The following is a 27,904-nucleotide window of genomic DNA, read 5'->3' as shown; positions in this document are numbered from 1 at the left end:
CGCCAGCCGATCCGGCCCGCGGCGGCGCGGGCCCGGCGGCCGTGCGCCAGCCGGCGCGGCGGCGGTCGCGTCAGGTCAGAGGTCAGGGTCGGGTCGGAGGCGGCGGCCGCCGGCGGTCGGCCGGCACGTCCCGGCCGGCCGACGGCGGGATGACGGCCGCGCTCTGCAACAATGGCGCGCGCTCAATGGACGGTGCGGGGAAAAACGAGCCGGCGCTGGCGCACACGCACGGCCCGCGGACGGCGGCTCCCATGAGCCGGACGGGATAAAGGCGCGCACGGTGGCTGGGTACAGCGCGTCTCAAGGTCCGAAGACGGCGCCGACAGCAGCGGCGCGTGACGGGCGCTGTCTGCGCCGCGGAACGCCCCACTCTGTTCTGGCCAGGGCCAGGAAAACGCCCGCATCAACTCCCGGAGAAACAATGGAGGAAAAACGACGGTGCCCTGCAGGACGAGTTTCCCACGGCAAACGAGCGGTTGGCCGTGAGCTGGCTCCGGAGTATTTGGTCCACGAGCAAACCCGCAAAAATACTGCCGAGTTTATTAACATATCCCAGCTGTGACGAACCAATCTACATGCTTAGGCAACGAATGAAAATGCGAGTAAATCGTTCGCTTGGAAGAACAACGCACTGTGATGAGAAACTGCGCGTGATAACAGTGCCGACCGGTTGTCAGCTTAAACGGCGCTTGTTTAAACACTGGCTGCTGGCTGGTGAACGGCCTTGCACCCGCACTGAACCGTCAAGTGCGACGGACGGCACGCATGCCCTGAAAGCCTGCTGATGACGACCCTGAAACAAGCGGCGCTTATCGCGGCGGGTCGTGACCACACTACCTCTGCCGCGTCAAGAGCAGTGCGCTCGGGCGTGGCATTGGCTGTGCCCCCCCCCCCCCCCGCCCTCTCCCCTCTATCGCCGCCGGTCCCTTCCTGCTACGACAGGGTGTGGCCTTGCTGTACTATTTCTGATTGCATGCCGCTAAGTGAGCTGCCATTTTTTCAGGCGCGTCAGCGGAGGAGTTTAGAGGGTTTTCTGGAGGGCGCAAGGCGTCTGAAGACTTTGACTGCCCCGAAGAATTCGGATACTATCCCCATCCTACAGACTGCTCTAGATACTACGTGTGTGTGTTCAGCGGGGCGCTCGAGGAGTTCTGCTCCGACGGACTCGTATACAGGTGAGTGGCGCGGCGAGTTGACTGTCAAATTAATGAACAGGCAAGTACCACCTGCCGTGCCATGGGAACTAAGTGTTTCATGACTATGCAAGGAACTTGAGGAATTCAAGGGCTCGCGGCACGGAGCGGCATACGGCGCCAGGATGTTTATGCTTTCACAGATTAATGTCTGTGCACTAAACAGACAGTCAATTCAAGCGGGCATGTTCGGCATTTATTAGCACCGACAGGTGACATTCAGCCGTCCCTGGCCTGCATTGCGCCGCCCAGCAGACAACAGCCCGCTGACTTGCGGCCAGCTGTCGTTCGCTGATCGGATCACATTTCAGCGCTGGCCCGCCAGCTGACTCGTACTCAGCTGACTCGTACTCGGCCGAGTCGTCGCCGCCGCCCGGCCGACTCGCTCAGTCTCACGCTCCGCTCAGTCTCCGCTCAGTCTCACGCTCCGCCTTCAGCCCCGATCTTCTGACCTGCGATTGGCCCCGGAATGTGGAGGCCTGCCAGGACGCGGCCAGCGGCGCGCCCAGGAAGCCCAGCCCGGCGGCCAGCGGCGCGCCCAGGAAGCCCAGCCCGGTGGCCAGCGGTGGCCGCCCGGCCGCGCCCGCCCGCGGCTCCAGCCGCGGTCCCGCCCGCAGCCCCAGCCGCGGTCCGAGCCGCGGTACGAGCCGCGGCTCGGTGCGCGCCGCCGCCGCTGTCGCCGCCTCGGAGCCGGCGCCGGCCAGAGCACGCCAGGTGCCCGCTCGGCAGCCCGCCTCCAGGTGAGGTTCGATGAGACCGCTGCAGTGGGGCACGAGTGGACAGGGCAGCCCCGCACACACGAAGATGCTGCACGCTACGAAAAGTCTGGAACAACCTGCTTTCAGCTTTGCTAACATGGATCATTTGATGACCTTGCTTGGCCTACCTACGGGATCAAAAGTGTGCTGTAATGACATCTGTTGACAGTGATGTGTCTCCCAGTACGGTATTTGAATAAGTGCATCTGACATGTTGGTCACCAATTTCTGACTCAGTTCAGGCCACGAATCAACCTCTTTAGTTTAGAACAGGAAATATTTCAGACTGCCGGCATGCAGCCACCGCTTCCAACCATGCGTAGTTACTTTTCGGGCACCCAAACTCAGAGTAGAACAAAATGCGTCATTAAACCTCTTGCTAGTGACTGTAAGTCAGCTCTGATTTTGCTAAGAAAAGTTCACCGTTATCGCAGGGGACATAATTATGTCACGTAACAAGCGTTCCGTTGCCGTGTCCGCATGTGTCCGTTAGACCGCCTCTAACAGGATGTCTGAGCGTTATGGGCAGTCGGCTGGCTGCATCGGCAACACGGATCGATCAGCAATGTCGCGTGCAGTGCCACAACAATGTGCCGGCGCATGCAATATTGACGTCAGAATTGAACAATGGGTTATGTCGACATCTAACACCTGCCAGACGCCGCGGACAACGCCATCGCCACCGATTTCCAACGTCGCGCCGGCGGCAGCAGGATAAAAACGTTTGCTTTGTCTGGTGGCTTTACCAGCCACTGTACACTACAGTTAACGGCATTCTAAAATCCAGCATGGGCCGAGTACACAAATAACGCCATGCATATAAATGCAACCTGTTTGCCGGAGTGTAGATGTCTATCTACTAGGTGAACATTGCGTGTCTCTATATTAGTTCAAAGAGCCGCTCAGGCTGCAAGTAAATGCATACGCATTCACTCCCTTGTTGGCCACTTAACTCTTGAGTTGGCGGTATTTTGTGCCCGTGTCTTGTCTCATTAGGGCACTCAAAAGACCGACCCACCTATGCCACTCGGACAAACACTGGTCCGTCCGGTTGGCAAGGTCGCAGGAGCGGTTTTGAAATGGGTCTCGCTGTTGGCATCTCAGCGTCTGACAGACACACCCCGAGATCTTTACGCCACAATAGCCGCTCCGTACGGTCAGCAGATCAATCACAGCGATAGCGTCTTCGCGCAGCGCCCATTCTTATCTCGGGCGATTCAGCGCATCAAGGAAGCAGCAGCAAACATTTCACACCGTCATCGCCATCTCGCCACCATCTTCGTCCTTCATAATCGCTGATCGCGGAGATATGACGGGCTGCGATCCTGTTCTTCTCCACAAGATGATCGCACAACTGCGCCAGCGGCAGTCGGCCTACGCCCAGCACCCGCAGTTCCATGCGATCCACCACTCCCTGAGGCACTGACCCCTGACCTGACCCGCCGCGCAGGACGGCACCGGTGAGGAACAACCTGGACGAGCGGTTCGGCCCGTCGAGCGCGCGCAGCTCGCAGGCCGCGTTGGCCGAGCAGGCTCGCCTTCTCGGAGGAGTCGACCGCCGACCCAGCGACCTGGACGTGCGCTTTGAAGACGACACCAACGTGAGTTCCGAGCACAACCCGACGCAGTCGGCCGGGGTGACCCGTTGCCCGTGCAGGTCGCACGAGTTCGGCCTCACTGCGCGGATGGAGCACGTATTGCAGAGCGCCGCTGCGCCACTCTCTGTCCTGGAGATGGTATCGCGCCAGGCTGCCTCATGCCTCCTCCGTCGTTTGCCATCGTTCGCAATACGGGCTCCTGGCAGTCGCTCGTGTGCGGCGTCCGGCTGGCGAAGCGAACGGTACGAGGCGCCACGTGTCACGGTGGCCCAATCCACGCTGGATCTGGCCTGATCACGCGGCCCCACGGCTGGATTCGGCCCGACTGGGTCCGAGCTGGACTGACCGTTTGACTGGACTAGCCATGTCGGGCTGGATCTGGCTCGGCTGGGTCCGGCCTGGAGTGAACGTTGTACCGTACCAGCCGTGTCGAGCACGGCCGTGACGGGCCGAGTCGTGTCGGGCCAAGCTGGGCCGATCCCAGCGGCGGTTGGCCCAGCCATCGTGTCAGCCCCAGTCGTGTCGGAGCCGCGTCCCCGCTCGTCCTGAGTCAGACAGTACCAGACTGGCTTTTGGCAGCATCATGTACCGTGGATCTGCAGAATGGAGATACTTCAGGCTACCACAGTGCCGCAATGTTTGTCCCGTTGTTAGCACTACACCGCATACAGCATGAATATTGGAGGGGCTGTATCTGAAACATCGGGCCTTGTGCATTGAGTCCCGCCACATCTCGCTCCGTCTGATGTTTTGAAGCCATGTCCTCACGCGTGGCGTCCGCTAACGCTCCCCCCTCCCCCCCCCCCCCCCCCACCCCCGTCCGCAGAAGATCGTGACCCGCCGGCAGCAGCGTCTGTTCAGTCCAGACTCCAGCAGCGGACGGGGACGGTTCCAGCAGCCGGCCGTGCAGAGCCTGCAGTGAGTAGGCCCCGCAGGATTGGGCTACGTTCAGGGTTTTGTTTGACCTAGGGTTGTTATTCGGTCCTCAAAATATGCGATGGGCATGTGACTTAGCCCCCAGCATCTCTGACACCGCTTGTGAAAATGAGTGCCTAATGCCACAAATGACTGATGGCGTTACATCGCACGTTTCAGTTTTTGATCATGATGTGCACATGTTGACATTTTGTATACATTTATGCATAGTATAAAAACGTTTAGCCCCTTGGTCAACGGGAGCAAACGGGAGAACCTTCTTCCGGTAATCCTGTGTTTAAACAGACCTCAGTGACTCAGTGACTTGCAACGGCTCATGCCAGCTGGAAGGAAGCACCACGACCGCTGTACATACATGTGACTGCCTAATGAGCGACATGGACGGAAAGGGAAAGGCAGAGCACACACAGATGAACTAACACATTTTGAACCGGTCCCAATGTGGATGAAGTCATTAAAGATTGCGCGGAGTGCCGATCGGTGCTGTTCTGGAGAACGGCTGATTTCACCCGCTGAGTGTGTGGGACGTTTTTCATAGTTCATTGCTGGCTCAGATGTGTGCAAGCCGACGGTCGGAATAGTCCGCTGTCCAGACCGCAGCGCCACCTCTGCACTGCCTGTCCTCAACGCTAGGTCGGTCACTGGCGCTGAAACAGAGCCGGGTTAGAGTTCGGCACCGCAGAGCGGCCCCTCCGAGGCTCGGACCTCCGCCGGCCGTCTCGGTCCGCGGCTCCTCCGAGGCTCGGACCTCCGCCGCCCGCCGGCTGAGCTCGTGCGATTGGACTGCGTGGGGTCCGCTACAGTTTAACATTATATATGTGGATACTGACTACATGTAGTTGGTGGGTAACCACATAAGCACAGCACTGCATATGGACAAAAGCAAAACACGACATCACAAATTTCACAGGTGTCATATTTAATTGTAACGTAAAAGCTACTGTTAAGCCGAGGCATTATTCATGATTTATGATTGAGATCTCTCAAGGGCCCGCCCACTGGCGGTCTTTGTTCGCGCACAGTCATCGTCTTACAGCTGGCTCATGGACTTACCCTGTTAGTCACGGTCAATTTACAGGGCGTTGTATCGAGCGAACGGTGTCAAAAATTTTCGACATCAGGCTGGCGCGCGCCCACTGTTGACCTAGAGCCTCCCCGCGGCCTACTTGACAGGTTTGCTGGAGCATGCGTAACGAGCCCAAGGAGGCATCATTAGCGGCCCTACTCTCGGCCCATTTGCCCACAGCAGCTAGTCATGCGCACATTCTGTCTTCTAGCCACGCCTCTCCGACCAACGACAGCGACCGGATCGGTGAGACGACAGACGCTGACGGCCAGACTGACAGTGACGTCACGACAGACGGTGACGTCACGACGAGCAGTGACGTCGCGGTCGGCGGCGCCGTGCTGAGCGCGCGGCTCGGAGAGCCGGTCAACGAGAGCGACCCGACGGTGGGCGCCAGCTCGGCCGGACGCTACTTCTTCCAGTTGCCGCCGCCTGACCAGAAGGCGTCCGGCAGCCGGCGCGGTCGTCGCCTCTCGCGTCCCTTCATCCCGCAGCCGCTGCGCGCCGGCAATCCATTTGCGGCGCTGACACGGCCACCGCAGCGACGCCGCTCCGTCGACCAGGGTTTCAGCGGCCTGTTCGGCCGGTCGCCGCTCTCCCGTTCGCACGTGCACTTCGGGGCGCCGTTCGTGCCTTCGAGGCCGGACAGCCAGGAGGAGTACCTAGACCGCGACTACTACGGCCCGCCGCGCTTCTATGACGCCTACCCGTTCCCCGTGTTCGAGGACAACTTCCAGACGCAGATTTTCAACAGCAAGACCAAGGAGGTGGTGCGCCGGCCGCCGCCGGCGCCGCAGCCCTATCAGTTCCAGAACGACTTCCGACCTTCTTTCCCGGCGCCGCCGTACAAGACGTACGAGGAGGAGCGCCAGCAGTCGAACCCGTACCGCCCGTACTCGTACGACAGCGCGCAGTACGCCGACCCGTACCCCGAGGAGGCGTACCAGACGGAGCAGCCGCCGAAGGTCACCACGTACCGCCCATCAGTGACCCCACCGCGCCCTACCACCTACTCTCCCCCGACCGCGGAGCGCGAGCCGACTCCGACCGCCACGGATTCCTACGGTCTGGACCCGTTGGACAGCTGGTTCCCGGCCTTTCCCGTGCCCACCAATCCTGCGCCGCTGCCGCTGGAGCGACCATCCAACGCGAGCCGACCCTCGTACAGCGAGCACAAGTTCTTCGACCCGCTGCCGAGCGTGCCGCTCCCGCCGTACTCCCGACCGCGTCGACCTGACCCGTACGACACCTACGACTATGACGCTTACTATCGACCGGTGCCGACCAGCCCCTACCTGACATCTAGCGACGACGACAGCAGGTAATGGTCTCGCCGCTAGATGACACTGACATACAACTTGAGATATATAGTAAAAACTGCCTAATGCAAACGCGTCCGTATTCGACATCAGTGGCATGGATCGATATAATTGGCAGCTGTACGACAGTACTGAGCTTTTAGGGTGGTCTTGCGCATATGAAACACGTCACTAATAGCTCCTATTAGGCCCTCCATAAACCCTATAGCAAATGGACCTGCCCGCGCTGCTGCAGCGGTCATCGGCGTTCTCAGGTCTCCGTCCCTCGGCAGCCGGACCCTGTTGCCCTTCTGACGGCGGTGTCGCTCCCCACAGGGACAGCCAGCCCCGCGCCAAGGCCACGGCGGCGCCACCCATCCGTATCTCCACGCTCTCGTCGTTCTCGTTCGGTGACACTGGCACGCGCTTCCCGGAGCGCGAGCCGCGGCCGACGGTGGCCAGCCCGCCGCCGCGCCCGGCACCCTCCACCTTCGTCTCGTCGTCGCGCGGCTCGCCGCCGCCGCCGCCGCCGCCGCCCAGCGCCTTCCCGCCGTCGACGGTGACGGTGCAGACGGTGAACGCGCGCCGGCCGACGGCCAGCCCCACGCCGCCCTCGCCCACCGTGCAGACGTACACCGAGCCCGCCTACGTGGCCTTCGTCAACGACACCATCTACGACGTGTACTACATCTACGACGATGAGGAGGTGCTGTACGAGGACGAAGTGGCCACGGATGCGGCGCCCACGCGTAGGCCGCCGGCGCCCAGGCCCACCACCACCATCTCGGTGAGTACCGGCCCGGAGAGGAGAGAGGATGAGATCGAAACCGGAACAAGGAGAGGAGAGAGAGAGGGTTAGCGAGAGGGAGAGAGGGAGGGAAAGAGTGGAAGGAAGAGAGGGAAAGAAGAGAGGGAGAAGAGAGTGGATGGGAGAAAGTGGGAGAAGCTGGCGGGTGGGCATGGAAATGCGGTTATCATATGCATGCTATTAATGGCGAATAGTTTGCAGCGCGTTCGTGTAGCTGGTGTGGATTGTTCAGTTTTGATACCTTAAGTCTATATTTACCCGTGTCAAATCCATTTGAGATTTCGGACAGAATGAACAGTGTGTTCTCATGCTGTTCCACAGACGGCCGTGCGCAACAAGGCTACTCGGCCGACGGCGAGCCCTCCGCGGTAAGTAGCGAGACTCCACCTGCCGCACCGCGCGGGCAGCACAGCACGGCAGGTGGGGTGCGACGGCACCAGAAAACAACGCTGCCGCACCTCACACGGGTCCGACGGCACCAGAACACAACACCACCACACCGCACACGGGTCCGACGACACCAGAACACAACACCACCACACCGCACACGGGCTCGACGGCACAAGAACATAACATCACCGCACCGCTCATCGCCGCTTGTCCAGAACTCTCACCGCGCCCCGGTCGCACGGCGGCGGTTGGCGGTGTTGACTGCTGATGAGGTGCGGAGTCGCTACCGGCGCCCCGTCGAGGCGCGGCAGGTCAGGAAGCCGCGCAGGGGCGCTGCAGATGCTCCACGCAGCACAGCCTGTGACATCTGTGCCGATCCCAGAGACGCAAAGCTCACCCGTAGTGGAACACTGACATTGCTCCTGGGTAGAGTGACCAAAAGACTTCCGGCTAGCAGCGTTGACCTGTCGAGACAATCAACCCTTAGTGGTCATGCGATGCAGTTATGAATTTGGCTTTAGGTATTCGTGACCGTAGTTCAGTTCCTCTCACGAACATTGGCTACCCGTTTGTTCAGGTCATTACTGTAGCTGTCGACATCAGTAGATATTTCCGCATCCAAGGTGGTACCCCTCTCCCCGTCTTCGTGCTTATCGACTGTGCTGGTTATAGACGGACTCGGACACGAAAGAGGCAACGGACAAAGACGCGGAAGCCTGCAAAGACCAGCACCAAGACGACAGACGAGACCAAACCTACCAAACCACGCCGTAGGCGGCCCAGGCCGCGCAAGAAGACGACCACGACCGAAACCCCCACGACGACTGAGGCCAGGTAGATGACATCCTGAAGGAATGGCCGTAGACTGGCAGCAGGCCTCCACGACGGAGCTCACTCCGACGTTCGGGAGGCAGATCACGATGAGTTGAGGTGACTCTGCCCGAGAGGTGCTAGACAAAAACTGCGGTCGCATCGGCACCTGGTATCTCCTCACGGGTCCAGGTATCCGTCTCGCCGGAGAGGCCGTTTGATGTTGTCCCCTCGAGTTCCGTGCAGCAGCAGGATGCTGTGCCGTGCCAAGGACTCACTGCCATTTGAATGCTCCCGAGGCCAAATGCATACAAAGTAGCAGGCGTTTGTTGATTTCGTAACCTCAACAGCGTCTCGTTCTTATAAAGTTAAAAATGTCCTCGTAAAGAAACACCTCCGTCTCATCCGGTGACAGTCGTGACAATTGTGCCGACTTGAGGCTGTCCTTGGAGTGGAGCTTCGCATTCTCCCGACGCCAGCCCTATCCTTCAAACGCCAAGACAAAACAGCGGCGGCCCCGCGCTGACGACCGGCATGATGCGCGCGGCATGACACGGCGCGCGGCATGACGCATGCCCTGGAAGTGTGAAGGCATGGTGAATGGCGCACGCGGGGGACAGTGTGGCGGCTGGCGCGCCAACAGTGCACAGCATGGCTCTTATTAAGCCGCCGACCAACACACAGGTCGGTTGTGAGCTGTCCTCTGGCCCTGCTCTTTTGTCTTTAAGTCTATTGTCGTTCACATCCAGCACTTCGTGTCGCATCGTTCTTTTGAGACTGTCCGCCTGTGCTTGTGCTGTCAGGAGGGAGGCACCCCTGCTGCTACATCCGTGGTCCTATCCTGGGCGCAGACACGTTATGGCTTCCATGACATGGGGACGATAATTGTGCTGGAAGTGCATTGTGTGGCTTGCTATATTTACCGGTTTAAATGCTTACGTTCCAGCTCTAAAGATCTCACTGCTATTGCGAGCACGTGGTAAAGGCTTCTCGTGAGCTCATTTGCTTTTAATGAGCGCTTAATCTGCAGAACAAGCTCTCAAGTGACCCCTGAAATCACGATCAGATTAAGCAGCCACCCCACTCACTGCAGAGTGGCATACCACTCCGTACCTATAGTAACACTTAGTTCTAGGTGAGCTTACAGGATACTGTGCATTCGACAAGCTCCCGGGAGTTTACCTCACGAACTAATGCCGTCATCCGTCATCCGATGTTCCCGCATGACCAATAGAAGCCCAGGATGATGGTTGTTGGTCCGTGTGTCGCCTGCTGGTCTGTCTGTCGCCTGCTGGTCCGTGTGTCGCCTGCTGGTCCGTGTGTCGCCTGCTGGTCCGTGTATCGTCTGCTGGTCCGTGTGTCGCCTGCTGGTCCGTGTGTCGCCTGCCGGTCCGTGTGTCGCCTGCTGGTCCGTGTGTCGCCTGCTGGTCCTTGCGTCTGCCTGCCCTGTTTATATGTCGTCTGGCCGTCTGTGCAGTCGACACATCCGGGCCCAGTGAATCCCTGGCCTGCTTTCAAGCCCTGAGAAACTTGCATGCTCCTTTCTAGCAGCAGCCGGTTGACTGGACGTCCCCAGACCAGACTAAGGCCCACCGTCCGCCGACGAGTCAACGCTCCCCGCAACCCTAAACCCACCACCACCACCACCACAACCACCACCACCACCGCCACCAACCGCCGCGTTGTCCGACCCAGGTAGGTGTTGTGCTGAGCCGCCGCCGACTTCTGACGAGATCGCCCGGGCTGACCGGTGTCGTGCCCGTCTACCGTTAAGTGTGGTCTGTGGTGCTCTACCAATGTGGGGTAAGAGACTGTGCTTTCAAGGCCCGCCAAGTGTGCGCCGTGTCATGTAGTCAGCACGCTGTCGCTCCAGGTACGTCTATGTATGTCACGAGCACCACAAACGATCTTAAGTGAACTATCTTTTGCCTGATCTTTGACGACAACACAGGTGGAAGAAAGCGGGGACTTACGGGCACGGATCAGGCAAAACAACCCTTTGCCTTAAGATGCATGTGTCCCGTAGCCCTTCTGATTTGCAATACGTTGTTACTTGTGCACTTAAGTTTACTGGAGTGTACACAAGAAATTTGAAACAAACTCGAGCCAGCAAACTTAAATTTACTGAGACCTTTTACACCACTTTATATTAGATTCATCGCAATGCACTAGCCCCTGACAAGTTAGTCATTCCTATCACTTCCCGCCCAAACGTGATGGAGCGGTGTTTTCACCTCCTCGCGCCGCTCCAGTTTCAGCTCTGCTGACACCTTCCGCAAGACATCCACCACGGACCTGAGCTCGACGCGCGGCTCCACCCTCGGCTCCAGCTTCAGCTCCGGCTCGAGTCGCGGCTCCACCTTCAGCTCCGGCTCGAGTCGCGGCTCCACCTTCAGCTCCGGCTCGAGCCGCGGCTCCACGCGAGGCTCCACCGCCCAGTCCACGTTCGGCTCGACTCGCGGCTCGACGCGAGGCTCCAGCCGCGGCTCGACGCGCGCCCCGGCGCCGGCGCCGGCGCGGCAGGCGTCCAAGTCGACCGACCTCGGCAGCAGCCGGCGCACGCCCAGCAGCGGCCTCCGCTCCATCGACACGGGCAGCTCGCGCCGCCCCAACAGGTGCAGAGCGGCGGCGAGGCAGCGACGGAGGCGAGGGAGGGAGGGAGGGAGGGAGGGAGGGATGAAAAGGGAGGGAGAGGGAGAGAGGGAGGGAGATGAGAGAGGGAAGAGAGGAGGAGAGATGGAGGAGGGAAATGTGGGACGATTAAGGCGAGCGGGGTGAGCTCTCAGGGTCTCGGAAAAGTGCCGCTTTTGCGGATGAACCTTACTGATCTCCCTATTAAAAAAGATCGGCGGCCATGCAACTGAAATGTAGCCACCTTATGCTACGCAACGTATAGCCGTTATTTGAACTCCATATAATCGTTATAATAACCGTACATCCATGACCGAGTTTTATCAACGTTGTATACCAATTACATAACAGTGATGTGGTCATCTATTTAACCGTTTTACGCATTGCCGTGCACAGCTTTTGTGCAACCTTGCATGACAGTCATAGTCACATATCCTGATACAGTAACCACGAAATGTTTTCAAGTTGTGCCATGCAATTCTTGCAGCAGACCAAGCTTCCCGAAGAAGTCCAAGAACAGCGGAAGCAGAGGTGGACACGCGAGGCCGGCGGTCAACATCTGGGAACATCCCCCGTGGAGGTGCGAACCCTGCTGTGCCTGCGCATTGGAACGCGCTCTCGATCCCTGACCATCACGAGTAACATGCATGGATCAGATGGGTGAACACACGGCACCCTTGATGTATTGGCTCTATACATTTGTTGTTCCTGAACGACAGCTGTTTGTGCCCACGCTCTGACCAATATGTGGTGGATACGCGGGTTGGCGTCCCAGGGACAGCGCTGGCTTGACCCTCCCTCGACTGTCCGTGGAACTGGTCAAGGGAGGCGGAGCGAAGCAAGCGTGGCCTTGTTACAGCATTGCGTGGCATGTGAAAGCCTGTCGGCAAAAATATCCGTTGAACGGGGAAATTTCAATGGATATGGATGGATGTGTGTGTTGGGAAACGGGCTCATGTAATGGCAATGAATGGATGTGGTGGTAGGCAGGTTCCAGGAACTAGTTGTGCTAGCAGATCCCGTCCAACGCCATTCGTAACACTTGGCCAGATTAAAAAACAGGAGAGGGCGACCCAGAGGATTTATTTTGATAGAAGATGGTGGAAATGTGTGTTCATCGTGAAAAGGCATATATATATAATGTCCGCCTGTGACCGGTCTCATACGTCTCTGACCGGTCTCGTCCGTCTCTGCCCGGTCTCGCCTGTCTCTGCCCGGTGTCGTCCGTCTCCGCCCGGTCTCGTCAGTCTTTAACCGGTCTCGTCCGTCTCTGACCGGTCTCGTCTGTCTCAAACCGATCTCGTCCGTCTCTGACCGCTCTCATCCATCTCGGACCAGCTTCGTTCATGCCTGTCCGGTCTCGTCCGTCTCTGCCCGGTCTCGTCCGTCTCTGCCCGGTCTCGTCCGTCTCTGCCCGGTCTCGTCCGTCTCTAGCCGGTCTCGTCCGTCTCTAGCCGGTCTCGTCCGTCTCTAACCGGTCTCGTCCGTCTCTGACCAGTCTCGTCCATGTCTGCCCGGTTTCATCCGTCTCTGCCCAGTCTCGTCCGTCTCTGCCCAGTCTTGTCCGTCTCTGCCCGGTCTCGTCCGTCTCTGCCCGGTCTCGCCCGTCTCTGACCGGTCTTGCCTGTCTCGGCAGGCCCGCTCCTGTCTACCCGCAGCCGGAGCCCGACCAGCCGGCCGAGCGGTGTGACGCGCGCTGCCGACTCCCCGACTGTAACTGTGGCGGCACTGCCACTCCCGGTACGTACCCTCACACTCAGACGGGCGGGCCCTCACGAGGTCCGCCCTGTTCCAAGTCACGGACGCGCTGGTCGTGACGGGGGGGGGGGGGGAACGGGCTGTGTCGCTGATGTCAGCTCCGGCTGCTCGCTGCCGCGAGGTCATGTGGGTGCTCACGCACTGGCGGGATATGACACGGCAGGTGCTGCACTGCTGAACATTAATTTGAGTGTTCTGATCATCCGCTTATGACCCCTGTTTTCCAGAGTAAGAACCTTTCGATGCCTTCCATGGGACTTGCCAGCCAATTTGCGATCGCCTGTGCAGCATCACGCATGCCTAATCATATGACATCCGTCGATTGATGTAACTCTCGTCTAAGAAAATCGCGTTTGGAACTCAGCAATATTTCCAAAGTTGCAACTCGAACATTCTCACAGAATTACAGCGTGACCATGCTCCGAATTTGCCTTTACTGCTCAGAATATGAAGGTATAGTATTGTGTCTGGTATGTAAATGCGTTTGACAAGAACGATATGAAGGCGGCGTGGTGTGATGTGTGTGCATGACCGGAAGTTTCCTTATTAGGGAGAGCTGTTTTGAGCTTATAATCGGTAAGGGAAGTTTTATGAGCAGCATGTACTTGGATCATCACCGTGTGATCTCCAAGCCATTGTCAAAAAGTCATGTTTCTGTTTTCTCTTTATCGGCCTACTGTTTAAGAATCGAAAAAGACCTGCCAATGGCGATAAGCTGCCACGGCTAGCCCCGTGGTGCAACACAGCCGAGACACTCGTCCGCGTGGCGTGCCCCTGCCGTGCGAGCCGTGTCACTCCCACAACTGACATCGGCCGCCTGCCCAGGCAACCTCCACCCCGAGGACACGCCGCAGCTGGTGCTGCTTACCTTTGACGACGCCGTCAACGACCTTAACAAGGGCCTGTACAAAGGCATGTTTGAGGAGGGCCGTGTCAACCCCAACGGCTGTCCCATCGCGTCCACCATGTACGTGTCGCACGAGTGGACCAACTACGCGCACGTGCAGAACCTGTACGCCGACGGACACGAGATGGCCTCGCACTCCGTGTCGTAAGTAGCCGGTCCGCGCCGCGGCGTGCGGATCCGCCCGGGTCAGTGCGGATCCACTCGGGTCCGCCCCGGGTCCGCCGCGGTCGGCTGCATGCTCGTGCCTGCTGGTCTGGCCGTCCGTCCGTCCGTCCGTCCGTCCGTTCGTCTCTCAGTCTGTGGGTCTGTTCTGTCCACTCCACGCCTGCCTGCCTGTTCACGCGGCGCGGGGCAGCCGCCGGCGGGCCTATCCACTGAGGCCAGCGCCTGTGCCGAGGACCGTGAAGACTCCGCACGGCCGGCCACCTGGGCTTCTGGGGCCGCCCCTGGTCTCCGCCACAGCCTGGTCCGGCTCCAAACTGCATGTCTATCGGCGCGTCGGATAACGTCCGTGATAACACATGTGGGCACTGACGACTCAACACACCTTCTCAGCAGCATGCTGCATTAAACAGTCGGATTTGCACATCTAAACCACACTCTCGCCGGCCATCACTTCTCTTGACTCCGTCGAAGCAAATTCTCCACGTACTCGCGACTCAGCTGGGCACGACGTGGCCCGACCGGGGCCGGGGACCGCCGGGACTTTGAGTCGAACGCTCGTGCGCTCCTGGACGTCTGTCGTGGGGCAGTCCGTTGTGCAAGTCCAGCAATTCACAGTCAGCTGAGCGTGACCAGAAGGCAGCAAGGGCGAGATGCCGACGGCTCGAGCCGCCGAGGCTTCGTTCGCCGCCGATGCGCCACGTCTGAACTCGTTGTCGGCTTCCATCTGCCGCCATCCGCAACACTGCCTGGCTTGAACGTCGCCCTGTCTCAGCGGGGCCAGATAGGGAGCATGCACGGGTTGGTCAGGTCGTGTGGTCAGGGTAAAGTTCGCCGCTCTTTATCTGGACTTTCTTCAGGCTCGCAGGCGACTAAGTTTGCGGTCGCTCTGCACAGTTTGTTAAACTACCGGCATGAGTCAGATATTATGTTCTTCCCAGCGTCACCCCTTGCGTTGCCTTAAAAATCCAAGAATTATGCAGCAGCGAGCGTTGCCGGCCTACGGAAGGTGCACGTTACAAATAGCAATGGCATCACCATCAATTTCCTCCAACCAACTTGTTTTACTGGTGAGTCTACTGATATTCGCTTTGGGAGAAGGCGACGCACATCGTCATGCTCCTTTTACGGAGCGTCAACAACTGCATCGTCCATATCAGTGTTTGGGGCCATGGCGATCCACTGAGCCAACCAGCACTTCAAACCAGCCCACGTGGACATAGGTGGCGGCCGATTCATCATCGTCGGTATTCCATTCTTCCTCGCTTCTGATTTGAATGCAAACTCCATCGGTGAGCATGTTCAGACTAGGGCTGCGCGCCTCACTGAGCGGATAGTCAGCTATTCGGAACGCGTCGCACGTCGTTATGCGCCCTTCCGTGGAGCTCCAGGGACTAAGTTGGCGATATCAGTGTTCAAGGGCGATTACGCAAACTTTTGTCCTTTGCGTGGGATGCGATGGGGCTGGTCACTCGGTCAGCAGGTTCCGTGAGCGATCAGTTCGAGATGACGACTAGCGTGTCCTCCTCACCTACTACGCTAGTTCCAAGCCAGGCTGCTGCAGCAACGACAGGCTGTGATGCTCCCGAGTCCCGGACAGCGCGCGACGACGACTGACAGCTAACGCCGGACACACGACAATGGCGCCGCCTCGCGGGGCCTGGTTGGCGCTCCAGAGCAGCTCGCGCGGCGAACCTGCCTCCCGCGCCTCCGGCCCCGGCTGAGGTCGGCGGTCTGGCCGACCCCGTCCACCGCCAGCCGAGCCAACCTGACCTGCCCTGACCGGCGCTGACCTCGCCCAGGTGGCCTGGAGTCGCAGAACGTGCCGCAGCTGGTGCTGCTCACCTTCGACGACTCGGTCAACGACCTCAACCACGGCTTGTACAAGGACATGTTCGAGAACGGCCGTGTCAACCCCAACGGCTGCCCCATATCGGCCACGTTTTACGTGTCGCACGAGTGGACCGACTACAAGCAGGTGCAGAACCTGTACGCCGACGGGCACGAGATGGCCTCGCACTCCATCAGGTGAGCGGCGTCGGCAGCTAGCAGCGCCGGGCTTTGGGTCCTCGCCAAAGCCACGGGTCCTCACCGAGGCCACGGGCCGTGCGACTCGCGACCCTTTTTTAGGAGGCGATGGGATGGTGATTCAGAAGACGGGGCGCCGAGTGGGGCCTGTCGCAGGTGTTTCCACCGGCTGGTGATCGCTGGCTAGAGATGGCGCTAAGCCTGACCACTTTGTGCGTTCTCCAACGGCATGTGGTATCGCCTTCCAGGTGCGCCTGCATGGGGTCGGTACATGCCATCGCGTCTGTCACTAGCGGGCTCAAGGGTGACGCACTAAAAGCATGAGCGCCGAATGTTTTTCATGTGATGGGTTAGGGAATGATAGTGCCTCGTGATGTACGCTACATGTTAAATGAATCGGTAATTCACCTGCGGTAAGGCCAGACTACCATTTGAAAAATACGGGGCATGATCAAAAAAGCGTATTAGAGAGCATAGCCTCGATGTTATTTACATGCTATCGGATGCAACAGCACAAGTCCTCGTCGTGAGCCAATGCAGACAGACCAGAACACCCTCCGCCCGTTCACAGTCACAGCTTCGGAGAGCAGTTCTCAACGTCCAAGTGGGAGCGTGAGATCGCTGGCCAGCGTGAGATCATGGCCGCCTACGGAGGCGTGCGCATGGAGGACATTAGGGGCATGCGCGCTCCCTTCCTCTCGGTGAGTGGAGCACTCCTCACTCTGCGGATGGTGCAATCCATTAGAGCTTTTGGATGCGATGCTTTTGTGAGCCTATCCTGGCATCACATGGATATGTTAGACTGGTACACTCCATCGGGAAGAAATTGACCAGTAATCTGTGTGTGAAAATGTCAGCTCTGTGGCCTACCACACTCACAGCCTACACATTTTCAGATCGGAGGTAACCGGATGTTCAAGATGTTGTACAACAACAACTTCACCTACGACTCGTCGATGCCGGTGTATGAGAACAACCCGCCGAGCTGGCCGTACACACTCGACTACAAAATCCACCACGACTGCATGATCCCGCCCTGCCCCAACAAGGCATACCCAGGTCAGTCGCGATCCACCACGACTGCATGATCTCGCCCTGCCACAACAAGGCATACCCAGGTCAGTCGAGGTCCACCACGACTGCATGACCCTGCTCCCTTTGAGACAGGTCTGCCCAGGTTAGTAACGGTGATCCACCATGACTGCATGATCTCAGGACGGCCTGCCCCGGCAGTATCCAACCGGGTCAGCAACGGTGACCCACCCGGCTGTGTGATCTTGCTCCCCCCTCCCCCGTCCAGTCTTGTCTGCCCAGGCTAGTGACCGTGATCCACCACCAACGCACGATCCCAGGAAGCCCTTCCCCCGCAGGAGTTGACCAGATCAGTAACGCCAATCCATCACGACGACACGATCCACCTGTCCTGCCCCAACCAGGTCCACGCAGGTCAGAAAATGGAACGTGGTGGGGGGGGGGGGGGGGGAGGGGACAGAAGTTGTCCCGCAGTGTCGCGGTCTTCTCAGCGGGCTGAAGCCCCGCGAAGCCGTGATGAGTGTTCTCAGGCGCATTCTCGAGAAGCTTTCCACTTAACTGTCCTGTGAAACTACCAAGGCTCAGGTTCCTCGATCGACTGCGCGAGTCTAACAATACCGGGCTGGTACAGGTATGGACTACACCTGTGTGTGTGTGTGTGTGTGTGTCCGACCTGTCCGTGAGTTGAGCGCCGTCTGCCGGTTGCGGTGACTGTCGGCTCTGAAGCGTGGCAATGTCCCAGCCGGGGGGCGGGTCCCGCTCCCAGCCGGCCCCCAACTGGCAGCTGCTCCTCCGCGGTATTGCGACGCTGACTTCGCTGCAGTGGACAAGGCTGTGCACATGACAGAACTCTTCCTGTGCCGTGTGCGCGTGCGGGCTTCGGAAGTAACGTCGGAGTCGGACGGCCGCAGACTCGTGACCTGACCCGACCTGATCTGACCTCTCAGGCGTGTGGGAAGTGCCGATGGTGATGTGGCAGGACCTGAGCGGCGGTCGCTGCTCGATGGTCGATGCTTGCTCCGCTCCTTCCACTGCTGAGGAGGTATACAAGATGCTGATCAAGAACTTCGAGCGTCACTACACCAGCAACAGGCGAGTCAGAACTCGATGGCATTGAAAGATGCAACACCAAAGTCTGTGGGCTGGGCTGGCACCATCTTATTCCAAATAGGAATGGTGTATGTAGGCAATGAACGCGGGAGTAGGGACACGGTTGACTGGGCATAGGTCCCTAGCCGTGGTGACTGCATCCTCTATGGACGAGTAAGCAGGTGCCCTTGGCTTAAAATGATCTGTACGATCTGTATAGCAAGATAGCATGATCACTTTCAATTATGTTTTGACAAGGTCTCGGGCTCTTCAGAAAAAAACCGCTGTGGTGTCTCGACTGCGGTCTGAACGGTGTGGCGTCCCGTCCGGTGGCGCTGGGCCGCCGGGCGTCTGGCTCTGGTGGTGTTTGAAGCCAGCTGACAGAGCCTGCTCACACCGCAGAGCCGTCTTCCCGCTGTACTTCCACGCCGCCTGGTTCACCACCGAGCACCACAAGGAGGGCTTCATGGCCTTCCTCGACACCATCAGCAAGATGGACGACGTCTGGCTGGTGACCAACTGGCAGGCGATCCAGTGGGTGCGCGACCCCCAGCCGCTCAGCACCGTCAAGAGCTTCAAGCCGTTCGGCTGCGACTACCCGGTAAGGAGCTCGTGCGATCCGACCGCGGTGCAGCGCGCGGGACAAGCCGTCACCAGTTCCCAACAGCTTGAGACGCATCGTTTAAGTTTCTTGATCGGCAGCCAGCGCAGCCATTGGCTCGGCATCCGTTCTGCGCCAGCGAGCGATGCCCGGGTGCGATGCAGCATAGATTCGGTGGCGCGCAGTAGCGCGGTTGTACCACCCGCGCGCCGTCACAGCGCCTTGTTACACATGTGATCCGTGTCTGTCACAGTGAGACAGCGTAGTCCATCGCCGGTACCTAACAACCCCCACCCCACCCCCAGGAGCGTCCCGCCCGCTGCGTGAAGGCGCGCAAGTGCAACCTGTGGCACAAGTCTGGCGTGCGCTACATGACCACGTGCCAGCCGTGCCCGGAGAAGTACCCGTGGACCGGCAAGACGGGCGTCAGCCGACCCTGAGCTCGACCGCCGGCCGGTCGGTCCCACTAACTTATACCGGACAATGAGGTGGTGTGCGCGCGCGCGGGTGAAGTGGAGACGCCGCGCGGCGGCGCCCGCGAGGTGCCCGGCGCGCCGAACGCTGTCGGCGCTGGACATGTCTGCGTCTCGCGTGCCAATTACCGTGATACTGCCGCGCAGGGCACGGACCGTGACGTCACTGTAGCCCTGCCGCCGCGCCGCCCGGCGCCGCTGCGCGCGCAGCCGCCGGGCGGGCGCCCCCTCTCCGTCAGCTGGCCTTGTTTCAGTCTTGCCCGCGAGTGGCGTGCTCCCAGGCCGAGTGTTGGGCTCGCAGATTCTTACGCGCAGATGGGAGCGAACGTAGACTTGGTCCTTCCGATCATTGTACCAAGGCATTCCGCAATGCGTAGATGATTTCACCCTACGTGCAGCAGCACATAGCAGAGGATTAAGCTAGCAGGGTTCAGACACATATTATCATGTGATATGAAACTTGAAATACAGGTTAGTGACGTAATCGACGTTTGTATTTGTTACATACCTTCAATACGAGTGGCGGCGCGGACAAATACTGATATGGAAGCAACGACTTGGCAAGACATCAGCCGCTGCTGAACAAGAGGCCAACAAGTGATCTGAGAAATACGTCCAGGTCACAAACAGCGATTTTCACACCTCTCAACTGCGCACAATTTCCTCACGCAAAACTGACGTCGCGTGAGAAACCACGACAGCGACCCAGCACCCCGAAGCCTCCACAGAATATCACCCTATTGGCACTGCCCACCGGCCTGCTCCATCCTCCGCACCCTCAGATCTTCTACCCCAGTTCTCGATCTGAGCCTTCGAGCCCGGCCTAGCCGGGGCGATGCGCGGAGCCGGAGGTGCCCTAGCCGGCGACCGCCTGCTCCGCCAGGTCACGCAGCACCGAGCCGCTGATGTGCTGCAGCACGCGCTTCTTGATGGGCGAGTCGTTGGGGATGTTGAAGCAGCCCACCACGAACTGGGACAGCACGCCGGCCGACGCGTCCATCTGCTGCAGCTGCCAGTCCATGGTGGCCGAGGCCGGCCCGCTAGCCGGCTTGGCCTCCGCCTCCATCCGACTCGTCATCTGGCCCAGATAAGAAGCACTTCATCAACATCACGTCCATAGGCATTGCCAAGCTGATGCATTCTCACCAACGGATGGCACACAAATACATGGCGGGTTCAGCAACAGCCTCACAGTAAAACAAAAAAGAAAAAAACATTGGACGGCAAGTCTACCCAACGTCAGGCCAACTGCTTCACTCCACGTCAGCGCCCTGAGCGTTCCATTCACCTAGAACCCGTAGTCATCAAGGGTCCATGGTTATGCCACCCTCACCGACGCCGTGTTTGGCAAAGCCCCCATCACGCCCACTGCTGGCTCCAAACTGCACGCTGCTGATCAGCAGAACACTGATATGTTATCCCCCATCCATGGTAGCCATCCCTTTGCACGCCACGGTTTTGGCCGCCTGGCTGCAGGCCGTCCAGTTCGGTGCGACGCACTTGTTTGATGAACTCGGCCGTGACGAAGAGCGCCAGCAGCTCCAGCGGCTCGCGGGCGGTCTGGTCCGACACCAGGGTCATCAGGTGCGTCAGCGGCAGGAACACGGCCGACAGGTCATCAGCGTACCGCTCCTCACCGGTGCAGGACTCCAGGGAGCGCTGCAGGGAGAGAGGCACGTCACCGACACACGATTCGATCCGATCCGCTCCTCACTGACACACGATTCCAGGGAATGCTGCAGAGAGGGCAGGGATCAGATACGTCACCGAACCGCTCCTACCGGTACACGACTCCAGGGAGCGCTACAGGGAGGACAGGGGTCAGACACGTCACCGTACCGCTCCTCACCAGTACACGACTCCAGGGAGCGTTGTAGGGAGGGAAACACGCCACCGTACCGCTCCTCACCAGTACACGACTCCAGGGAGCGCTACAGGGAGGACAGGGGTCAGACACGTCACCGTACCGCTCCTCACCAGTACACGACTCCAGGAAGCACTGCAGGGAGGACAGGGATCAGACACGTCACCGTACCGCTCCTCACCAGTACACGACTCCAGGAAGCACTGCAGGGAGGACAGGGATCAGACACGTCACCGTACCGCTCCTCACCAGTACACGACTCCAGGAAGCACTGCAGGGAGGACAGGGATCAGACACGTCACCGTACCGCTCCTCACCAGTACACGACTCCAGGAAGCACCGCAGGGAGGACAGGGATCAGACACGTCACCGTGCCGCTCCTCACCAGTACACGACTCCAAGGAGCACTGCAGGGAGGACAGGGGTCAGACGATACTTGGTGGCGATATCTATGGTTACCCTCCGAGCGGCTAAATTAGCCGAATGCCTCACCGTCTGCCCATTCCAACGAACTATCAGAACTGGTGCTCCCGAGCACATCAACAGCTCATCGGTCCACGAGCTCGCCAGCTACACGACTACAACACCCGAAACACAAATCGCGTAACACAGTCTCGAGCCCGCACCGGATCATGCAGGCGCCGACGGTGTATCGGAGGGGTCATTATGCTGAACCGTACCAGTATTGATTCGCATATACCATCGTTCAGGAGATTTGAAGCATATAACCCTGTCTACACGTCACTGAAAAGTTTGAGAGTGCACGTCGTGAGCACATCGTGCTTCAATAAGGTGGGCCAAGACTTTTCTCAGCACTTTACCTTTATTGGCGTCTCAGATGAAGGCACTACGGTTGCGGATCGCCCATGCTGAATCTAAATATAAACCTGGGGCCTCCGTAAGCACGGACCACTTAACGTGCACGTGGTGCCCTGGCCACGTCGACCACGCGTGCCGCCGCCAGTCACAGACACGGTACTGGGCGCCTCGTCCTGTCGTTTCCCCACCACAGGATGCAAGAATTACCAAGCATATAAATGCAATTCATCCAGCTTGACTAATCTCTGAAGCCCGCGGCCGGTCCCCGCCGTTACGGCGCGTGCCCGTGCGTCGCTCGCCCGCCGCGGCGTCCCGCCCCGCTGCCACCCACCTTGACCTGGACGGCGACGGCGCGCAGACAGGCGGCCAGCCGGTCGGCCGGTAGGCGGAGTGACTCCTCGGGTGGGGCGTCCTCCGCCGGCGCCGTCCACAGCGTCACCAGGTCGCCGTAGTACCAGACGGTGCGCGCCAGGGGTCGCTGCTCGGCCGCGGCCGCGGCCGCCGCCGCCGGCGCGTACGGCACCGAGCCGCTGTTGTACTGCAGCAGGCCGGCGTGCAGCAGTCGCCACTCGTCGGCGCACAGGTACGGCAGGTACTGTCGGGGCGGGGAGCGCTCAGGGAGCTGTGCTGTGCGCGGACATAACATCCACATCCCAGGCACACACATCCCACTGCACTGAGGCGTCAGCCTCACATGTTTACCGATCGGTGCCTTGGCACTGTCCCTCACGCCTCACAAACCACCCACGGAGTGCTCTATTTCAGCGCCGTTCTGACACGGGCCATGCAGCCCCGGCGCCACCGCCGTCCGACGTACCGATGCGAGCGTGGCCTTGAGCAGGGTATGGTCGTCGGGCCGCCAGGGCGCGGCGGCTGGGTCGGTGAGGCAGCCGAGCAGACCGGCCGGCTCGGCGGCGCCGGGCAGCCGGCCCAGTAGGTACCGCTCCACGTACTGCTCTGTCACCGGGTGACAGCGGGCAGCCAGGCCGGCCAGGTCGCCGTCGCTGTCTGGCGGCCGAGACAGGAGGACGTCACAGCAGCCATGCCGGTCCGTCAGTACCATGACCGACTGCACAGCAGAAGCCTGCGGCGGCCTTCGGACATAATGCACAGCAGGTGCAGCAGCTGCTGGTAAGGTTTACTTTCAGGGTATCGAGCTACTGCCATTTGTTTGTCGCTGATTTTTGGCAATATCAGATGACATCCGCCGAACTTCGACACATATTTTCCTAGTCCGTCAATACACTGAATGTATTGCACACACACACACGCACGCACGCACGCACGCACGCACGCACGCACGCACGCAACCGTCCACCCTCCATCGTCAACCGTCCACCGCCACGCGCCTAACCGTACCGTCCACCCTCCATCGTCAACCGTCCACCGCCACGCGCCTAACCGTACCGTCCACCCTCCATCGTGAACCGTCCACCGCGCCCCTCACCGTACCGAGATCCTCAACGCCCTCCATCAGTCGCAGACACTGCAGCGCCCGCTGCCGCTGCTCTAGCATCGGCTCGGCCGGCGTGTCCAGCTCCAGCGTCCGGTCCAGGGCGATGACGCTGAAGCGGGCCAGCGGGCGGCACCAGCCGGCTTGGCGGGCCACGCCGCTCTCCAGCAGGTCCTGTGCCGGCGGCCGGTCAAAGCGCGCTCACCGCTCACCGCTCACCGCACACCGCTCACCGCACACCGCTCCAGGTCAGGCACCCGGCCAAACACTGACGTCATAGCAAAGATAGGCATCATGATGGCTGAGTGGTCACCGCTGATACAGCAGGACCAGAAAGCGAAGCAGGGACCAAAATCTGATCGCAAACAAAGCTATGCAGGCTGAAGACTGCGACGGAGAGCAGCTGGACACCTTCAGACTGGTTCGGCCGCACTGACCACCAGCCGAACCCCGCCGCCGCCACCGTCTGGTGGGGCAGACGATATACGCATATAGGGACCTAGACACACTCACACTCACACACAGAGACAGACCCATACAGAGACAGACCCACCTGCACCAGCTGCAGTGTGAGCGGCTGGGGCGCCGGCAGGGCGGCGAGGCGCTCCGCCAGCGGGCCGTCCAGCGTGGTCAGGCCGCAGCCGGCCGCCGCCGCCAGCAGCTGGCCCAGCCGCCGGAACGGCTTCGGCTCGCTGATCGCCGTCAGCTCCTCCACCACCAGAGACTCTGCCCGGCCGCAGCGGCGAGGTGAGGCGATCCCCAGTCTCGCCGACGCCAGCGCCCACGCGAGGCGGGGTATCAGGGGAACTCACACACCACAAAATTACTCCCCAGTCTCGCCGACGCCAGCACCCACGCGAGGCGGGGTATCAGGGGAACTCACACACCACAAAATTACTCCCCAGTCTCGCCGACGCCAGCGCCCACGCGAGGCAGAGTATCAGGGGAACTCACACACCACAAAATTACTCTCCAGTCACGGAGGCGGTCAGCCGATTAGCTAATTGCCGATGTGCCGACCAGCTAATTAAATACATCGGGCGCTTTCTGGCCTTGATTCAAGACACGGCAGCAGACCGTCACGGAGACAGACCAGCTCCCCGGACCCAGACACGGCAGCAGACCGTCACGGAGACAGACCAGCTCCCCGGGCCCAAACACGGCAGCAGACCGACAAGGAGCGGGACTAGCTTCCTGGGCTCAGGCCCGGCAGCTCCCGCCCCGGTACCGCGCGTCCTCCGCGTACCCAGCAGTCCAGCCGGGCCGGCGCGCAGCAGGTGGAGCGGCAGCCGGCGGCCGAGCGGCGCCAACAGAGCCGTCACCATGGCCGCCTTGCCGCTGCTCTCGGCCGCCTGCAGCACCAGGGCGTGCAGCAGCGGCCGGGCGCTCTGCAGCAGCAGCGCCGCCAGCTGCCGCACCGAGGCCTGCAAAGAACGACAGACGGCGGTCAGAGGCGCCGCCCGTCGCCGCTCACGGCGTTGGGCAGCACTGTGCCAGCCAAGCTCCATAGCAACGGAACAACGACCGGAACGGCAGAGATGGCGACTCGGAGGCTCCTGTCGCCACACCAGCTGACGTCATATTCGGGGGAGGTGACGCCTATTCAAAGGCGGTTGCAGCTGGAGGTCATTGCATGCAGTGGCCTTGCAACAACGACCACCCGCGGTTCCCGCGTGAGCCGTCGGCAGGCTGACCTCGCTGACCGAGTCGTCGGCCGCGCCCACCAGCTGTGCAGACACCGTGCGCAGCTCCTGCTCCCAGGTGGTGGTGCGGAGGTCGGGCGCCGACGTCAGCACGTGCTCCAACAGGCGGCGGCGCTCCTCGCAGGCCGGCTCCGTGAGCAGGCAGTCCAGCAGCACCTGCCACATCATCAGCAGGCGCGGTGCAATGGCGACAGAGGCAAGGGACAACACGGACAATGGCCATGGTGCTCGAAAGGATGAGGACGATGCAACTGGTACGCCCATGCGGCGGACATGTTAGCTGCGGCATGCTAGCTCACTGTCTCCAATATACTCATGCCAGGTATCATGTGCACTGATTCTGACCAAATATACACGCAGAAGATGGCCAACTCGTATAGCACAAAATTACAGGCGATGCTGTCTAAACTTGTTACAATGAGACTAATACGCTGCAATAAACTGCAAAAAGACCATCCATGTGCAATGGCAGGCAATTCTTACGACGCATCACGGTCGCCACTCTAAAAGCCTTGAAAGGCAACGGTACCCAGTCCAGTGTTCGCTGAAATACGGTGATGAATCCACGGATAGGACCATGGCACCAATCATACCGCAGCACCCACAGAAAACAGGGCAGCGCACTACGCAAACGCACCTTGATTGTCCTATCGCGGAGCTCGGCCGGCCCGTCAGCCGACTTCAAAACGGCCTCCAGCAGCCTCCAGAGGCCGTCCACCGACACCCACTCGACGTTGGCCTCCAGACACTGCACCAGCTCGGCGTCCGCCGCGTCGAACTCGGCCAGCAGCGCGCCGAAGTGTTTGCGGCTGCGCTTGCCGCGCTCGGACACGGCGCGCAGCCGCTGCTCGCGACTGAGCTCCTGCTCGGCGGCGAAGTGACGGCACGTGTCGAGCAGCCGGTCCGTGTCGGGCGGCAGGTGCGCGCCGCGGCCCTCGCGGCGCGTCTCCTCCACCAGGTCGGTCACGTCCAGCAGCGCATCGGCCACCGCCGCCTGCAGGCTGGGGTCGCCCGGCGCCGCGCCGGCCGCCGGCTCCGCCCACTCCAGCCACACGCTGAGCGTCACATCGCGGAACAGGGCCGTGGCAGCGGCCGTGGCGGCGGCGGCGGCGGCGGCGTGGGCCGGCCGCCCGCCGGCGGTGTCCCGCAGCAGCAGCAGCAGGCAGGCGGTTAACGCCAGCGCGTGCCGGCCGTCGGGCACGGCCGGCGCCGCCGCCAGCAGCGCCAGCAGTCGCTCGGCGTCGGCGGACGCCGCCGGCAGCAGCGCCGGCCAGCGCGCGCCCAGCTGCAGACAGGCGCGCAGAGCGCACGGCACGGCGGGCCAGCGGGGCGGCGCGACCTGGCAGCAGGCGGCCACCATGGCGGCGCACAGCGCGCCGGCCGCCGGCTCCTCGCTGTCGCGCAGCAGCCGCAGCAGGCTGTCTTCCAGCCCGGCCGGCAGTGCCGCCAGGTACAGCGCCGGTGGCACGGCCGCGCCGCCCAGCTTGGCTAGCGCCGACTGCACGTGCTGGCTGGTCGCGCTCAGCGGTGCGATGCCCGACGAGGCCAGCAGCAGGTTGTGAAGGCTTTGCAGGGAGGCCTCATTGGGATGTTCCTCAGCTATGCATTGTGTCATGTAGGTTGTGAACTTGTCCACTGAGTCTTCTGTCAAACAATGTTGGAGTGTTATTGTGTATATCAATGTTTGCAATGTATGATTTCATTTGATCTGCTGCAAACCACCTTACATTTAACTTCTTGCAGCAAAATTGATATGACATCACTACTACTGGCACTTACTTATGTGCACAATATCAACACATACATGTAGGTCCAACCTATTGCAGTATGCCACAAGTCCTGCCAGATAAATATCTGAAACCCACATGCTTTTTACTTACCCAAATCAGTTCTGAATGATGTTTTATCTTCATTTAGATGTTGAATGAGATATCCTTGAACCCTGGCAAGAAGAGGACAAAACTCCACCTGGATATCCATCCTTAAACCTGCAATTACCAGAAAATACCCATGAGACTTCTGCCAGGGTCATGATATACACATATACATATATACACACACATACATACATACATACATCCTTCCATACACACACACAGAAGGCACTTTGACAATGAAGAAGATGAGACAACCAACCAACTATCCAACTGCATCATCAAAACAAAATAAATCTTCCTACAAACAGGATGCAAATACTCTATGGAAAATTATCTCTCAAGATGTAAAAGGTGAGACTGACTACAGAGTAGACATTATCACTAATCATTGCAACAGGTAAATATCATGCTTTCTTATGAGGAACAGCCTGACAAACCCAACAAACTAAAATGCACCAATGCAGTGCATTAAACAAAATGTAATGCTAAAGGCTACAAACTTCAATTGATACACTACGACCCAGATGATAGACATTTTATCATAAATTTTGGCATCAAGTGTTTCACATATCACCATGGTCAACAGCTTCACACATCAACCAAGTCCAGCAATGAATGTTACCAGTCAGTGATGAAAGATTCTCAATATT

The 27,904-nt window shown here is 59.7% G+C and overlaps 2 protein-coding genes across 2 annotated transcripts; one reads left to right on the top strand and one right to left on the bottom strand.

The window, feature by feature from the left end:
* Positions 1-149: 149 nt before the first annotated feature.
* Positions 150-20,022, top strand: LOC119100528 (uncharacterized). The gene is made up of 19 exons (XM_037223615.1): positions 150-192; positions 1,004-1,175; positions 1,811-1,933; positions 3,402-3,552; positions 4,376-4,467; positions 5,763-6,872; positions 7,186-7,636; positions 7,979-8,025; positions 8,720-8,881; positions 10,406-10,552; positions 11,110-11,472; positions 11,976-12,068; positions 13,125-13,228; positions 16,118-16,343; positions 16,915-17,044; positions 17,240-17,402; positions 18,323-18,467; positions 18,867-19,065; positions 19,371-20,022. Exons 1-19 carry the CDS (start codon positions 150-152, stop codon positions 19,503-19,505), a joined length of 4,056 nt encoding a protein of 1,351 aa, XP_037079510.1. The 3' UTR covers positions 19,506-20,022.
* On the bottom strand, positions 20,005-27,357 carry LOC119100527 (uncharacterized). The gene is made up of 11 exons (XM_037223614.1): positions 27,346-27,357; positions 26,162-26,371; positions 26,015-26,125; positions 25,369-25,533; positions 24,997-25,026; positions 24,228-24,236; positions 23,674-23,836; positions 23,039-23,229; positions 22,553-22,816; positions 21,039-21,197; positions 20,005-20,616 (listed from the first exon to the last, which is right to left on the bottom strand). Exons 1-11 carry the CDS (start codon positions 27,355-27,357, stop codon positions 20,395-20,397), a joined length of 1,536 nt encoding a protein of 511 aa, XP_037079509.1. The 3' UTR covers positions 20,005-20,394.
* Positions 27,358-27,904: the final 547 nt, after the last annotated feature.

This window comes from Pollicipes pollicipes, unplaced genomic scaffold (genome assembly GCF_011947565.3).
Source record: "Pollicipes pollicipes isolate AB1234 unplaced genomic scaffold, Ppol_2.1 Scaffold_4881;HRSCAF=5763_pilon_pilon_pilon, whole genome shotgun sequence".
Lineage (NCBI taxonomy): Eukaryota > Metazoa > Arthropoda > Thecostraca > Pollicipedomorpha > Pollicipedidae > Pollicipes > Pollicipes pollicipes.
Note: the sequence above shows the minus strand (reverse complement) of the source record. Positions and strands in the feature narration are given on the sequence as shown.